This window comes from Dromiciops gliroides, chromosome 5 (genome assembly GCF_019393635.1).
Source record: "Dromiciops gliroides isolate mDroGli1 chromosome 5, mDroGli1.pri, whole genome shotgun sequence".
Taxonomy (NCBI): Eukaryota; Metazoa; Chordata; class Mammalia; order Microbiotheria; family Microbiotheriidae; genus Dromiciops; species Dromiciops gliroides.
In genome coordinates, this window is record NC_057865.1 from 207,940,183 (window position 1) to 207,958,323 (window position 18,141).

The 18,141-nt window shown below is 36.5% G+C and overlaps 1 protein-coding gene and 1 pseudogene across 1 annotated transcript in view; one reads left to right on the forward strand and one right to left on the reverse strand.

Annotated features, from left to right (window-relative positions):
- PKP2 (plakophilin 2) overlaps positions 1 to 18,141 on the reverse strand; it is a 148,118-nt gene that overhangs the window by 3,759 nt on the left and 126,218 nt on the right. The window contains 2 exon segments of the mRNA XM_043969362.1: positions 3,982 to 4,171; positions 17,047 to 17,200. Coding sequence (XP_043825297.1) covers positions 3,982 to 4,171; positions 17,047 to 17,200 — 344 coding nt within the window.
- LOC122727957 lies at positions 12,198 to 13,434 on the forward strand (annotated as a pseudogene).

The following is an 18,141-nucleotide window of genomic DNA, read 5'->3' on the forward strand; positions in this document are numbered from 1 at the left end:
TTTGGTTCTTACTGCTCATCTTTATCCGAACTTCTATCTTTTAATTCTTCCTTGCCATTGTGACAAGAGGCATTTATTTCTTTTTTAATTTTATTATGGTAGGTGGTGAAGTATGCAGAGTGCTGGACTTGGAGTCAGGAAGCCCCAAGTTCAAACCTGCTTCAGATGCCTAGTATGTAGGCATCTTCTGTCTCATTTCCCTCATCTTGTAAAATGGAGGAAATAATAACTACCTCCCAGGGTTGTTGTGAAGATCAATTAAGATAATATATTTAAGTACTTTGCAAACTTTAAAGAGGTTTAAATGTTAATTATTATTTTGCTCATTGGAGATCAATAAATTGGGGATGCAACTAAAAAAGCTAGAAAAAGAACAAATTTAAAAACCCCAATTAAATACTAAATCAGAAATTCTGAAAATCAAAGAAAACTATAGAATTAATAAATAAAACTAATAGTTGGTTTTATGAAAAAAATAAATATAATAGACAAACTTTTGCTTAATTTGATTTTAAAAAAGAAAGAAGTAAACCAAATTACCAGTATCAATTAAAAGAATAATTAGTAGCTATTTTGCCCAACTGTATGCCAATAAATCTGACAATCTAAAGGAAATGGATGAATATTTACAAAAATATAAATTGTGCAGATTAACAGAAGAGGAAATAAAAGACTTGAATAGCCCCATTTTAGAAATTAATAAATTGAACAAGCCATCAATGAACTCCATAAGAAAAAAATCTCCAGGGCCAAATGGAGTCACAAGTGAATTCTACCAAACATTTAAAGAACAATTAATTCCAAGACTATATAAATTATTTGGAAAAATAGGTGGAGTTCTACCAAATTCCTTTTATAACATAAATATGGCCTTGATACATAATTAAGGAAAAGTCAAAACAGAGAAAGACAATTATAGACCAATTTTCCTAATGAATATTGATGCAACAATTTTAAATAAAATATTAGCAAAGAGATTACAGCAATTTATAACCCAAATAATACACTATGACCAGGTGGGATTTATACCAGGAATGCAGGACTAGTTCAACAGTAGGAAAACTATCAGCATAATTGACCATACCAATAACAACAACAACAGAAATCATATGATTATCTCAATAGATGCAGAAAACGCTTTTGAAAAAATACAGCACTCATTCCTATTAAAAACACTAGAGAGCATAGGAATAAATAAATAAATAAATAAATAAATAAATAAATAAATAAATGGAGCTTTCCTTAAAATGATAAACAGTATCTACCTAAAACCATCAGCAAGCATTTTTTGTAATGGCCTTTCCAATAAGATCAGAAGTGAAACAGGGATGTCCATTATCACCTCTATTAATCAATATTGTACTAGAAATGTTAACAATAAGAGAAGAGGAAATTGAAGGAATTAGAAGAAGCAAGGAGGAAATAAAACTATCACTCTGCAGATGATATGATGGTATACTTAGAGGATCCTAGAGAATCAACCAAAAACCTACCAGAAACAATGAAAAACTTTGGCAAAGTTGCAGGATATAAAATAAATTCATATTATTTTCCTCATTACTGTAACAATTGGAATGACGTCACCTGCTGGAGACTTACTGTAGGAAAGCTCCACCATGAGGAGAAGGAAGGCCTCTGAGGGCAAGGCCATGTGGCTTTTCTTTGGCAGCAGGAAGTGACATTTGCTCGTGGGTACTGTCTATCAAAGCTACCAGCCAATCAACTTGAGGAGCCTCCCATTTCTGGGAGGAGGACACGAAGTAGGAAGCAGACTCTGGGGGAGGGGTTCTCTCTCTTTTGGTTCCTGACCTCACCATGGTGGGTTGGATGATAGGGTCTCTTAGAAATAGTTAGATTTTTACCTTTCTCTCTGATCCTAATGCTCTGTAATAAATACTTAAACAATTAAATACTCTTGCTAAAACTTATAATTTATTGGTGACCACTCATTAGATTTTAGATAGTTTAACTAGAATTCCCCCCCCCTTACATTACCCTGTATAGTATAACTCAAAACCCAATAAATATAGGAAATTTCTGATTTATAAAAGGGTTTTATTGTAAAAAGTTTGTATTTTCAGTCTTACAGTTGGAGTTTGGAATGTATTTTTTCATGGAAACAATGTTGCAAATATTTGTTAGGTTCCTAGGCTAGTCCACAAAAAACAGCCATTTTAATCTATGATTTATTACCATCAACTACCATCAGGAGTGACAAATGATTTCTTATTCTCTTATTCTGGTGTAGTTGCCTTAATTGAGAAAAAATTGGATTTGTTTTTTGAGCTCTGGAGGTTGGGTAATTTTTGCCACTAAATGGAACACTACTTTCTCTTAAAAGATAAATAAGCGTAGCACGCTCATTTGTTGCATATATCTTGGAGTAAGCTTCACTTATTCAAATAGTTTCTATTAATGACAGCTTATTTCCCTGGGAGGATCATATCTGTATGCTTAAGTTATTAAAATAATGTTACCTTACAGAGTTTTGTTCACATGCATGCCATAAACCAGATTTTTCTAACTTGGAAATGTCTGTACTTGTTGGCTTACTGAATTCCTCTGTTTCCCTGCCATACTCAGTTTTATTCTGAATTGTTCAAACTAGGAAAACTGGTCACAAGTCACTTTGGGCCTTTTTGTCCCCCCCCCCTCAGTGATAGGAATCAGAACTACTCCCTCAAATACTTGGGGGTTGCAATGGAGGCAATTGTACTTTCATTAATATGGGACTGGTACTACTTATCCCAGAGTAATAGGGTATAGGTTTTGACATTTTCCTACTTCTTTTCCTATCAGATGATGGAGATAGATTTGAGGTAATCCAAACCTCATTCGCCTTCTAATGAATAGCATGAATGTGTGATTTTAAAGGTACAATAAGGGTACTGAATCCATATCTGCTACCTCATTTGCATGAGCCTCATGCTAATGGAAATAGTTGTAATGCCAAAATACTCTCTAATCTGGAAAGATGGTTTCAGGGAGGAGATAATCAACAAAGCCATGAAAATAGAATTTATCTGTTATTCATATTTTCTTTTCACCTTCCTATCACTGCCTTTGGGTCAACTGGAGTGAAGTCAACTTTTCAAATTAAGAGTAGGTAAACCACACTGAGGGGTCATTGTATCATATGTTGTTCTCTAGATCTTTGCTGATATCCTAATTTTTCCTCCTCAGTTACTTTTGTATATATTCCATGACCATTTCTCGGGTCCTATTAATACAAAAAATGATCTTATTCTCATTTTGCCCAGTTAGATTTTAAGAGTCACAACTGTGGCCTTGGGGCAAATCAAGATATTTGTATAATAAAACACTAGAACAGGACCTTAGAATTTTGGTTCCTGGAGATTTTTAAGGATTGGCTATGGAAGCATCTTGGATGAAGGACTAGATTCTATCCAAATGATTCTGTTTGCAGCAGCTATGTAATGAAGTAGGTAGAACACTGGATCTGGAGTCAGGAAGACCTGAGTCCAAATCCAGTCTTGGACACTTAGTAGCTGTGTGACCCTGTTTGCCTCATAGTGCCTGGCCCATAGGAGGTGTTATAGAAATGTTTATTCCTTTCTTTTTCCTTCAGAAGCCATTCAGAAAGATCTAGTCCATTATATGTGGGGAGAACACTATTCAAAGAACATTTGGGGTGTGTGTGTGTGTGTGTGTGTGTGTATAGGAACATGGTAATTACCTTCAAATATCAGAAAGACTCTTACTTGGAAGAGGGACTATAATTGTTCATCTTAATCCCAGAGGAAAGAGAAATATATAGAAGGCAGATTTCAGCTCCAAATAAGGAAGACTTTAGTAACAAAAATGGAATTGGATGCCTTAGTTGACAATGAGTTCACCATTACTGGAGGCATTCAAGGAGAGTGGCCCAGTATTTATTTATTGAGGATTCTGGAAAAGATTCATTAATATGTCAAATTGGAACAGATGACTTCTAAGGTCTCTTCCAAGATCATGACTCACCTGTCCCCCGTGCTGACAGCTATAATCTTCAGCAAGCCTCCAGTGTTCAAAAGATCTTGTGCATTTTGCTGGCCATTTTGGATTAAATTGTTCAAGGTGTAACAGGCAGAAGCTGTAGTCTCAATGAGCAGATCAGAGTTTGGCACTGTGTCAGGAATGATGGAAACTAAATCAGGCAAGGTTTCCCTAGCTGTAAGATAAAGCAAAATATTTGGTTACTGCATTCTTATAGCCCAGAAATCTAAGCTCAAGTTGAAGTTTATATAATAATTAAACATAATAATAGCTCTGATCCCTTCACTACAGGCTCCCACAAACTGGTATTTATTTATATTTGTTTATATTTCTTTTAACTATTCATTTTTATCTATGTCTACTCCTTTTCTCCAATTAGATTGTATGTGCATCCACAACAGAAAGTGAATTTCTTAGTATCTTCAAAAAACATCTGATATACTGCTCTTTACACAACAGACATTCAACAAATATTGCTCAATGAGTAGAGTGAAACTACCATGTCTTAGATACAGGGAATTGGAAGAGTTTTCTCTTTGCCTCCTTTTGGGACTGATGAAACCAGGTGGTTGACAATTACCACAAATGAGCCAGCTTCATCTTAGCTCTTTTTAAAAAATCTATTTATTTTTTAAATTCATTTTTTAAAAGTTTGAATTTCAAATTCTCTCCCTCCTTTGCTCCCCTTCCCTGCCCACGAGAAGGCAAATTATATATCAATTATACATGTGAAGGCATGAAAAAGATATTTCCATAATTGCCATGTTAGAAAAAAACAGCAAGAAAAATAAAGTGAAAAAATGTGTTTCAATCTATATTTAGATTTCATCAGTTCTCTCTCTGGAAGTGGATAGCATTTTTCATCATGGGCTCTTTGGAACTGTCATGGATCAGTGTATTGATCAGAGTCTTTCACAATTGTGTAAATGATCTGGTTCTGCTTACTTCATTCTACATCAGTTTAGGTCTTCCCAGCACAACAGTATTCCATCACAATCATATACCACAAGTTCTTCAGCCATTCCCTAATTGATGGGCAACCCTTCAATTTCTCATTCTTTGCTACCAAACTACCATATTTTTTACATATAGATTTTTTCCCCTTTTTCTGTGATCTCTTTGGGAAAAGGGTACACATAGTTTTATAGCCCTTTGGCCATAATTCCAAATTGTTCTCCAAAATGGTTGGATCAATTCATCACCAACAATTCATTAGTATGCCTATTTTCCCTTATCCCCTCCAGCATCTAATCAAAAGAGATTTAGAACATTTTTTTTCATATGATAGCTTTGATTTCTTCTGAAAACTGCCCATTCATATCCTTTGAGCATTTATCAATTGGAAAATGGCTCTTATCTTTATAAATTTGACTCAGTTCTCTATATATTTGAGAAATGAGGCCTTGAAATTTGAAAAAAAATTTGATTTACTTCATTGTCTATTGTATCTCTCAGCAAAATGTGCTTTCCTTCATTATTACTTTCAGTTAGGTCTACTTTTGCTTTTATGTTGTCTGAGATCATGATTACTACCCCTACCTTTTTTACTTCAGCTAAAGCATATGTCATTCTGCTCTAGTCCTTTAATTCTATGTATGTATTTCTTTCAAGTGTATCTTTTTTACAAAAATTATTTTATTTTTAATGTATGGAATAAAACAATTATTTCCATAACATACAACAATAAAAATGATGATTGCATATGGAGCTGCAAATATCTTATGCACAACTTGCTATTCCTTTCAAATAAACAACAAAATTATCATGTAAAATTATCTTTCCTCCATTTTTTCTTCCCCTCCTTGAGATGGCTACCATTAGACACAAACAGGTATATAGGTGTAAAATAATTATTTTATACCTACTTTTTTTTTTTTTGCAGGGGGCAATGTGTGACTTGCCCAGGGTCACACAGCTAGTAAGTGTCAAGTGTCTGAGGCCGGATTTGAACTCAGGTCCTCCTGAATCCAGGGCCAGTGCTTTATCCACTGTGCAACCTAGCTGCCCCTGATACTTATTTTTATCAATTCTTTCTCTGAATGCACATAGCATCTTTCTTCTTATGTCCTTAATAGTTAACTTAGTTGCTCAAAGTTGTTCTTAAAACAATATTGCTGTTGTTGTATAAAATGTTCTCTTGGTTCTGCTCATTTCACTCTTAATTATTCCATTTAAGCTGTTCCATGTTTTTCTAAGATCATTGAGCTCATCATTTCTTATGCCACAGTAGTGTTCCATCACAATCATATACCATAACTTGTTTAGCAATTTCCAGTTCCTTGCCACCACAAAGAGAGTTGTAACAAATATTTTAGAACACATGGGTTCTTTTCCTTTTTTCCCTAATCATCTTTGGAAATTGAACTTTTAGTGGTATTATTTGGTAAAAGGATATAGTAGTTTAAGAACTCTTTGGGAATAATTCTGGATTGCTCTCCAAAATGGTTGGATCACTTCACAACTCCACCATCAATGAATTAGTGTTCCAATATTTCCACATCCTCTCCAATATTTGTCACTTTTCCCTTCTATCATTTTAGCCAAATATAAAATGATATCTCAAGGTTGTTTTAATTTGCATTTCTCTAATCAATAATGCATTTCTTCATATGACTATAAATTGTTTTGATTTTTTCCTCAAACACATTCTGCTATCCATTTCCATTTTATAGGTCATCCCATTCACAACCACAGGTTTAGTCATTTTTAGTTATTAGTTATTGCTGTTTAGTCATCTCAGTCCAGTCTGATTCTTTGTGACACCATTTGAAAGTTTTCCTAGCAAAGATCCTGGAGTGGTATGCCATTTCCTTCTCCAGCTCATTTTACAGATAAGGAAACTGAGGCAAACAGGGTTAAGTGATTTGCCCAGGGTCATACAGCAAGTAAGTGTCAGAGACCAGATTTGAACTCATGAAGATAAGTCTATTCACCGCATCAACTAGCTGCCCACAGTTATGATTACTGTGTATTTTCCTCTTTCCCATTTTCTTCCATTTATTCTCCTTCTCAAAATCTGTTTTGCTTCTAACATCTGCCTCTTTTAATTTTTCTTCCTTTTCATCATGTTCCACTTTTTCCTTATCCCCTTCCCCTCCTATTTCCCTATTGGGTAAGAGAGACTTCTATGTACAACTGAGTGTGTATATATTCTTTCTTCTTTGAAACAATTCTTTTTTTTTTGGGGGGGGACTTTGAACCAATTCTGATGTAAGTGAGTTCAAGCACTACCTGTCTCTCCCTTTTCTCCTCCACTGTAAAAGCTCTTCCTTGCATGCCTCTTTCATGTATGAAAAATTTTCCCATCTTACCTTTCTTTTGCCTTCCTTCAGTACATACCTCTTTCTAACCCCTTCATTTTTTTTGGAGATCATTCCAATAGAATTGATTCATACCTATGTCCTCCTTTTAACTGCCCTCCTAATAAAGATAAAGTTTTTGGGAGTTACATGAATCATCTTTCCATATGGGAATGTAAAACTTATTGAGTCCCTTGTGATTTTTCTTTCATGTTTACCTTTTTATGCTTCTCTTTAATCTGAATTTGAATGTCAGATTTTCTATTCAGCTCTATTCTTTTCATCAGGAATGCTTGAAAGTCTTCTATTTCATTAAATATCCATTTCCCCTTCTCCCTCAATACCACCCCCCCCCACACACACACAAGGATTTATTTTTCTGGGTAGGTGATTCTTGGTTGTAATCCTAGATTTTGTGCTGTTCAGAATATCATATTCCTTTGAGTTCTGCTGCATGCACTGTCCCAAGCTTCGTTTGCTGGAGGTCACGGGCCCAGTCACTGGCTTTCTGCTCTGAGGCCTCAGCAGTTTGCAGCTTGGTCACTGCACTGGAGTGTCCCAGCCCAGTGGGACCTGTTGGGTAGCATATACCCCAGCTGGCAGATTGCCTTCTGTGTTGGGTCTGGGGCCTCACAACTGGCCTGCCTTTATGAAGCTTGCTGAGTTAGCATTTCAGGTCTTCAGCTGCTAATCTGTGCTATGGCTAAGAGTCTTTTGCTGGCTTGCCCAGACAGCCTCTGTGCTCAGCTGTGCTCCTCTTTTACCCAGGGTAAGACAGACCTTTTCTGAAGATCTTCTAGGTTATTTTAAGCTGGAAGATTGTTTTACTCCATCTTTTTGTAAGTTCTGCAGCTCCCAAATCCATTTAGAGACAGTGTTGTTTCTGAGGGAAATTTGGGAAAGCTCAGGCAACTTCCTGATTTCACTCAGCCACCTTGACTCCTCTTGTAGCTGTTTTCACATTATTGTCTTCTGAGTGTTTGCACTGGTCTTCCCTGCCATTGTAGCAGGTTTTTGTTTGTTTGTTTGTTTGTTTGTTTTTGAATGGTCAAGTACTTTAATTTGTTGTTGTCTGCTCATTTTTCTAGCCAACCTATTTTTTGCCTTTGAATTTTATGTTAAAGCCAAGCTCTGCCTACCTGGGGTTGGAGAGGCCCTGTCCCAAACTTCAGGCTTTTTTGTGTTGCTGTTCTCAGAGCTAGTTCTGGAGGTCTGAAAATTTTTGGTGCTTCCAAGGTGATATGATCCAGGGAAAGGTATAGCCACTGCTTTCCTGGTCTGTGTGCTGGTCTTTACACAGGAAAGGTTCATGTTCACCTGTAGTTGCAAGATTTTAGGGCTCTTTTTGTCCCTGGAACTGTGACCAACTCTCCTTCTCTCCTGAATATGCTAGTCTCCTCTCTGCCTTGGAACTTTAACCAGGGATCCTGCTTCCTTGTGACCAACCACAATCACTCTTTTTTTGCCCTGGAACTGAGATCCAAAATGATGAATGGGCAATAAAGTTGCCACAGCACCTAGTCCTGTACCCAGTGTGAATAAACGGTCCTCTGTAATCTCTTTCTGACCAGATGACTAACTAGAAAAGGAAAGCCAGTCATGTATTGAAAGTGATAGAGAACAGATGAATAATCAGAGTGCTGTATTGCTATCTATACAATATTAAAAAGAAAGAGAGGGGCAGCTAGGTGGTGCAGTGGATAGAGCACTGGCCCTGGAGTCAGGAGGACCTGAGTTCAAATCTGGCCTCAGACACTTGACACTTACTAGCTGTGTGACCCTAGGCAAGTCACTTAACCCCAATTGCCTCACCAAAAAAAACAAACAAAAAACTCCCAGTACTGTAAGGCTCATTAAATAGCAGCATCTCCTTAATACTAACTGTGAGAGCACTGGCCCTGGAGTCAGGAGTACCTGAGTTCAGATCCGGCCTCAGACACTTAACACTTACTAGCTGTGTGACCCTCGGCAAGTTGCTTAACCCCAATTGCCTCACTAAAAAAAAAAAAGAAAAAAAAGAAAAAAAAAGAAAGAGAAACAAGCCTGGAATGTTTGGGGAGAATACTCTAGAGAGGCAGGGAAAGACAATACATATAGGGGAAAAGTGACCAGGGAAGGCAGTCTGAAAAAGTAGCTGCATAAGATGATCTGTGTTGATAGCTGGATTGTATGTGAAGCTGAAACATATGTTGACAATGAGTTGTAGATATACCAGGCCAAGTGGAATAGTATAAACACTTTTAGCCACTAACCAAATGTGTTTGGTCCTAGGATAGATGTTCCAAAGATATGTAGACAAGAACTCTGTGGGATGAGAGGCATGACTAGGCTTCAGTCTTCACTGGTGGAGGGAGTACTTATTATATCCTAAATCCATTGAACTAAAATATATGTAATATGCCATTAAAAGATAAGTAATAATTTTTAAATTTATTAATTTGAGTTGGTCCCATTTTATGATTCATTGTCATCTATTAAATGAAATTTGTTGATTATAGAGAACAGGGAACAAAGTGCATGTCTCTGTTCAGTAGAGGTGGGAACTACAGGAGTAGTACACTGTCAGGTATGTTTGTTTTATATATTGGTTTTTCTTAATTCTTTGTACAATGGAAGGATCAATGCAGGGTGGGTAGTCTATTGAAAAAGGAATGTGTTATAAAAATTACCCAAAGTCATAAATAAATATTTTAAAATAATGTGAAAAATTAAACACAACAGGACATGACACAGAAGTACTAGCTAAACCTTTCTTGTGAAATGAACAGGTGTGAAATTAAAATACCTTTTAATATATAGCCCTTACAAATCAAAGCAGGGAAGTTTACTTTAAAATACTTTTGATAAAAAATGGACAGACCTTAAATTTAGTTCTGAACTTTATAATTCATATCATAACCATTCATGGTTTATAGGCTATACATACATATTATGGCTCACACACACATATAAATATATATATACAGAAAGAGTATATATTAGCCTGTGTATATGTGCATATATGTATATGTGTATATAAAATGTATATATTAGCCTATGTATATGCACATATGTATATATAATATATGTACATATTATAATATATTAAATATATCTGTAACACATATCTGCTAAATATATGTATAATATATATTAAATGGATTTATGGAAGCATAGGAAATCATTTATACTTTGAATATATTTTGAATATTGTAATGATTGGAATGACGCCACCTGCTGGAGACTTACTGTAGAAGAGTTCCACCCATGAAGCGAAGGTCTTTGAGGGCAAGACCAGGAGTCTTTTCTTTGGCGTCAAGAAGCAGGCTAGTGGGAGGAAGAAGGAAGAGACTAGCGCTCTGTCTGGCTCTCTTTCCTGAGGACGGTGGTGGAGAGCGGGGCTAGAAATGTGCTCTCCCTTTAATAGATAGATGAATGTAGGCCTTTCTCTCTCTTTACCAAATTCTTATTCTCCTTAATAAATGCTTAAAAGTCTAACTCTTGCTAAAGCTTATAATTTATTGGCAACCACTCATTAAATAGTTTAGACAGTTTAGCTAGAATTTTAGCCCTTAACAATATGAAGTAAATTTCTTTAGAAATATTTTTATGGATTTCATTAGATAAACAAAAAGACAGACACACTTTCATTGGTATGAATGAAGACCAGAAAGGACACTGAAGAGAATATTTAATAATTTTGATAATACAGTGCATCAGGATTTCTTTTAGATTCAAGACTTTCTTGGCCTAAAGGATCCTTTTTAACTTGGAGCACTTTGTCAAATGCTAACTTTGGCTAGACCACACCACTGAAAAAATTCTACAACAGACGTTAGCATCTGATTGCTTTTATTACCAAATATGATCCAGTACAACAAACAAAACATCCCAATAGACCTTCCAACTTTTTGGTTTACTGGACTGGTGGGAAAAAGATCGTATCTTAGCAACATATTCAGAAACACCAAGTTAGAAAGCACTGGGTACTTTATCAAGGTTTTATAAGTGAAATTCTATATTTAATAATAAGGTATTAAGCATTAGTATTATTACCCTACAGATAACATTTACTGATTGTCTGGTGCTTAAAAAAAAGGAAAAGGATATTTCTGTTTCTTTTCTAATGTAATATAGACATATAATATATAATATATAAATATTATATATAATATATAATATAGATTCTGTCATCGTAGGTCATCTCTTTTCTTTTTTCTGTGCCCACTTGTCAGTGCATTTGCTTATTTGTGGCCAAATTTTCCCCAGTCACACACATCTCCCTTTCCAAGGCTATGGGAGTTATTTCTGAGTCTGCTTTCTGATATTAAGCCATCAACTGGTCAGAAAATAGGTCAAAATCAGTATCAAATTAGAAAAAAATGAAGGTAAAATGACATCATATTTGACTTTAGCAGCAGCCAATCCAGCTCATTTTTAAAAGCTATTGGACATAAAAAATGGAAGTAAATAAAAGAAAGAAATAAAAGAAAGCCATTGGCTTTCTCTCCATTTTAAAAGAAATCTGGCTGATGTAAAACAGTCACCATGGTGAAGGGCCTCAAAAAGCACTGAAAGGATAACAAACTTTATTTACTTTGCTAAGGCAAGGGTATATCATTGTTTTAAAGGAATTACCTTATTCTTTTCTTGATAATTGTACTTATTTCCCTTTCTTGTGCTTTTGCTTCTGGGGGCATTTGAAAACTGAATATTCTGTTCATTTCTTGTTTTTAAAAAATTTTTGTTTGTTTTGTTCTTTAATTATGAAGTTTAAGTTTGCAGGCTATTTTACTTTGGCTTGTGGCTTGAGGTCCTTAATTTAAGAATATGCTATTCCAGACTAGATTGCAACATCTGGATTGGCTGCTGGGGATCCTGGCACACCAGACAGGGGCAGGGAGCAAGGCATTCCAGACTACTATGCCTGGCCGAGACTACAAACAGCAATCTGAGGGGGAGCATCCAGCTGTGACACTATTTCACCAGTACCTCTGAATCCGGACTGTGCAGCCAGAGCCCAAGTATGATGAAGCTGTGCTTTTCTTGGAGAAGATAGCCAAGGACTTACACCTTGCATGTCAGCCCCAGGCCAAGTTGTGACAATATTGACCCAGCAAGGCACAGATCCCAGGCTCTGTTCCATTGTGCTTAGCTCCCACACCAATGTGGTGCCTGTCTTTGAGGAAAACTGCAATCATGATCCCTTTAAAGCCTTCAAGGATGCACAAGAGCACATTTATGCTCCAGGTGCCAAGGACATGAAATGCGTTGGCATTCAGTTGACCTGGAGGTTGTTCGGAGGCTAAAGGCCAAAAGGAAGTCTTTTCCCAGGACCATTCGCCAGACGTTTGTCCCTAATGAGGAGATCAGAGGACACCAGGGCATGGAGCTGTTTGTGAAACGGCTGGACTTTCAGGCTCTAAGAACTGGCTTTGCTCTAGATGAGGGCTGGGCTAGCCTTACAGAAAACTTCACCGACTTCTACAGTGAGTGGAGCCCTTGGTGGCTACAGGTCACAAGCTCTGGGAACCCAGGTCATGATTCACATTTCACTGAGAATATGGCAGCAGAGAAGCTGCACAACGTGGTCACCTCAGTCCTGGAGTTCTGAGAGCAGGAGAAGCAGTGGCTACAGTCAGACCCCAGCCTGACCCTGGGGGCTGTGACCTCCGTGAACCTGACCCTGACCCTACTGCAGAGAGGAGTTGCCTCCAATGTAGTGCTGCCCACCATGAGTGCTAGCTTTGATTTTCGAGTTGCTCCACAAGTGGACCTCAAGGCCTTTGAGGAACGGATTTAGGGCTGGTGCAAGGAGGCCGGGGAAGGTGTCACCTACCAGTTTCAACAGAAATGGACAGAGACCCGAATTACAGCCATAGATGACTCTAACCTGTGGTGGACTGAGTTCAGCAGAGTCTGTAAAGAGATGAATCTCAGCGTGAAGCCCAAGATCTTCCCGGCTGCCCCTGACAGCCGCTACCTACGAGCCGCAGGGGTCCCAGTGCTGGGCTTCTTCCCAATGAACCAAACCCCAGTCCTGCGGCATGACCACAATGGATTCCTGAATGAAATTGTGTTCCTTAGGGGCATTGACACCTATGCCCGACTGCTGCCTGTCCTGGCTAGTATGCTGGCCCTGACCAATGAGTACAAATAGTTCCACCTAACAGCAGCCTGTGGCTTCTCTGAGTGCCTTCCCCTCCCCAACCTACTGAGGCCCAGGGAATCCACCCAGGAACTTAATGACAAAGACCCCAATCTCCAATAAAGCCTTGTTTTGTTGCTGGAAAAAAAAATATACTATTCCATTTCCTCCTATGACTTCTCATGCCATAGAAGAGTTCTGAATTATTCACATTATTTTTCCTTTCACGTTTGAAGGAGTTTGCTTTTAGCCACATGTAGAATAATTTATTTGTCATTGAAAACAAAATTTCATCAATTATGTACCTTAGAATATGAAGTTTGTTTCTCTCCCTTACTTATCAATGGATTTTCTTAATTGATGTTGTCTCTATTTGGAAATTCTGGAGATTTGTATTATATTACTTCCTGAATTATGGTATTTGGGGTTTTTTGAGCTACCAATTTCTTTATTTTATTTAACTCATCTCCATATATCCTGTCTTCATGGTCAGTTCTTTAGGCTTGCACAGGATTTATATGTTTTTTCTTAAACACTGCTACCTTTTGTTTCTACCAATTTTTCCTTCATTTTAGTACTTTGTAATTCCAAATTTATTAGTCTCTCTTCATTTCCTCTAATTACTTAAGGAGATTCTCTATCATAGTTTCAATTTTTAGATCTGCATTGAGAGATTCTTGAGAGTTTTAATATCTGAACCATATTCATTTCTAATTTCATATTTAATGAATTTATTTCTTTTTGGAGTTTCTTATTTCCATTATCTGTGGGAAATCCAAAGTACTCTGACTACCTATGTGCTGGGCTTTCACTATGTTTTTTTTCTCTTGACATCATAGGTGCCTCAACCTTTTCTTATATTTCCCTGTCAGTCATTCTATGGGTCTTTCCCTTCTACTTGTAAGCAGACTCCTGAAGCTGGGCCATAGGTATGTGCTAAAGAAAGGGCATTGAGTAAGACCTCTAGGTATTAAAGTTCTCCAGTGTTAATTTACAAGGTTTTTTACTTTGCTGGGATTGGGGTCTGGGAGTTAGGTCTGTCATCTTCCATATATTTGACTATAATTAATCTATCTGGTGTCTAATCATTTCTTTTTCCTTTTCTTTTTTTTGGTGAGACAATTGGGGTTAAGTGACTTGACTAGGGTCACACAGCTAGTAAATGTCTAGTGTCTGAGGCTGGATTTGAACTCAGGTCCTCCTGAATCCAGGGCCAGTGCTTATCCACTGTGCCACCTAGCTGCCCCTAATCATTTTTTTTTTATTTTTTTTTTTTTGCGGGGCAATGAGGTTAAGTGACTCTCCCCAGGGTCACACAGCTAGTAAGTGCCAAGTGTCTGAGTCTGGATTGAACTCAGGTCCTCCTGAATCCAGGGCCAGTGCTTTATCCACTGCACCACCTAGCTGCCCCTAATCATTTTCTTTTGATAGAGTGAATAGGTTCACAGAAAGCAACTTATCGGTTATCTTGCCTGGTCAGGTCAAGCAAATAGCTTTCGAAAGAAATTTGTAAACATAAATGACCACACAAAACTTGGTCCAAAGTACTATGATTAAAAGAAATGCAAATTAAAATACCTCTGAAGTTTTACTTGGCTCCATAAAAATAGGCAAAAGAGAAGAAAAGATGTGTATTTATATCTTATTTGGGGAGCTATAAAATAGAATTTCAATTTGTAATTATGCAAGAAAAGTTATTAAATAGATCTATACTCTTTGACCTATCAATACCTTCCTGTGAATTATGGCTCAAAAGAGTCAAAGACAGAAACATAAGTCTATATATCTCAAAACATTCATAGTAGCACTCTTTCTGGCAGCAAAGAACTAGATAAGAAATGGATATTTATCTTCTGGGAATGACTTTTTAAAACTACAGTATGATTGTACAATAAGAAATGATGTCTATGAGAAATTCAGGAAAACTTAGATTTTTTTTTAACTGATATGGAAAGAAATTTCAGTAGACCCAAGGAAACAGTATACAAAAGTTTAAAAGATTACCAAAAGAAGATGAAGTCTGAAAACTATTGAAGTTTCTGAAGAAGCAATAACAAAACATACCACTTCCCACATAGCAAGAAGGAGAGGGATTACTAGATGGAATATACATTGCCAGATAAGTTTTCTGTATTGGATGTTTTCCTTAATTGCTTTTTTGTGGCACCAAGGAGGACTCAGTCAAGGATGAGGTGGGCCATGACCAATATAAGAGACAAAAGGCATCAACATAATGGTTTGCAAAATACAACTTGAGTGGCTGACTCCCTGGATTTTAAAAATGGACATTCTATAACAGTCAACATCATCATGAGGACTGAGAGGAACAGAGACTATAAGAAGACCTAATGAATGTGTTTGTTAATTATTGAAAATATTTTACTTGGTACAACAACCTGTGGCTTTAAAAGTTCTCTTCAAAGTGTTTCCCATCTTACATGTAAAATAACACAAGATACCATGACTTGTGGGACCATGGGAACTATTTATCTTTGTTCAATTTCCACTGATGATTAACAAAAATTAAGGAGAGTATAAAAATTAACATGAGAGACATATGCTCACCAAATATGTTTGTCAGTACCTTGAAAGATTAACCTGCAGAGTCAAAATAGAAGTGAGAATTATTGATGAGATGTCTTAGCTGTGACTCATTATGGATGATATGTCATTAATTATAATCTATTCCTAGAATGCTAAAGGACCCTCTCAATAAAATCAACTGTCACTAAACTGAGACTAACCTAGCCAGCCACACAGGAAAAACCACTTGAATGAAAAGTGGAGTTAGTCCATGAATGCACATGCCCTAGACAGATATCACAGAACAATGTAAATTGGGCCTAGATCTGATAATAAGGAAGAATACATGAGACTGGATTGCATTTGGGAAACTGCACAGTGATATCCATGATACTAAGATGTTAACTGCCTGAAAAGCCATCTTTTTCACAACAGTATTCATTCTGCTGTTGAACATCACAATCTCATAAAAGTCATAATTTCAGACTACCCAAAGGACAATGAAAACTGCTTAAATAGTGTATGCAATAAAATCAAACTGGAATAAAGAACTAGGTGGCCTTCAGGGAAAATAAATTAACTTGTTGAATATAAACACCTCACCAGAGATGAACTTGTCATTTAGAAGTGACATAAAAATGATTAAGGATGGAGTCTATATACTAAGAGTGAGGAATAACAGATGTTGCTCAGTGTTGTATTGGTAGCCATGAAATACTGAAAGAACTAAAGAAAGGTATGGGTGGATCTTTGGTGGGATTTACAGAAAACATGGACATGTGAGATGATATGGCATAGGTTAATTGCCACTTATACTACAAAGTATCCATAATGAGGGAATCCATTGAAGTTATGTAACAGCACTTTCCAATTCTTCCTTCTGTGTCCACTTTAAAACAATAGATGGCTTTAAAAAAGTAATTTCAGTTAAATTCTAGTGAATCCCAACAATCTAAAAGCCTAGGTTCAAAAAGTATAGTATTCAACATTATTTAATTTATACATATTTGTATGTTTCCTTTTCTTGCATTATTTTCCCAATGATTGGGGTTTTGAATACACTAAATACAAACCTTTCATACATTTTGGAAAAAAACTCACCAATTTCATTCTGCAGAGACAAGTTCCGAGACAAATTTCTCAGCAAAGAGACTGCAGTCTTTTTTACACTTAAATCACTCACATGTAGCATCTTTCTAGTATGTTGAAGGCCATTTTCCTTTTGGACAACAGTCTGGGCTACAGCAGATGGCATCTGTATATAAGGCATATGCTATCAGTGTTTTGGGTAGCATTTAATTCTTAGGAAAACAAGGCAGTATCTTGAACTTTTTGATGACTTGAAATTGAGTAGAATGTTTTAAAAAACTGACTTTATGTCAATAATTAGCATGCAATTACTCAATCTATTTTTCAAAAAAACCCTTAACAATTAAAAAATAGTTTTCAGCTTAAATGTCAATTTTAAAATCATTTGTTCTGGAATAGATACTGTCCCTTTTTAGAAAATGATTTCTGATATAGGCTGAGAGAACTTGTAACTCTAATCTGGATGTTAACAATACAGGTACCTTGGAACTGATTGCCTGCTTTGACAAAGGGCATTAATATCTAAAGGGACTGAAAGCATTTGTACCCCTTTAACAAGTAGAAAACTGAAAATAGCAATGTTAGGAAGAATAATTATTTAAAATACTTAGTTATTAATTTACTTCCTTTCTGATAACATACTATTCCATTCCCTAGTAGTGGCCTCCCAGTTGTCCTCAGGGTCAGTGTCCAAGTGTCCAACCCCTTTTCCTATAGGTCATTATCTTAGTATTTCTTCCCCATAAGGCTTTGTGTCCTTAAAGTCTAATGTCTCTCCCTTTCCACTAGATTTAGCCTCATTTTTCATGAAAGTTGAATTGTAAATTTATTTCATTGCTGCATGATCAGAATTACTAACTACCACATCTGATCACAGCTAATGTGAGAAAGCTGCTGATTTAAGAAAACTATCAAATAGTTAAAGGGTTGGAGTTTTCTTCTCTAAAACCACAAGATCTAAGAAAATTTCTGATGAGGACTTATAAGAATATTCTTTCTTAGATTCTCCTTTTTGGGTGTGAAGAAATAAAAAAACCAGATTGGCTCACAAAAAATGGCAAGACTGTTCCTTTAAACCAGCTCTAGAAGCTCAGGCAAAGTAAACAG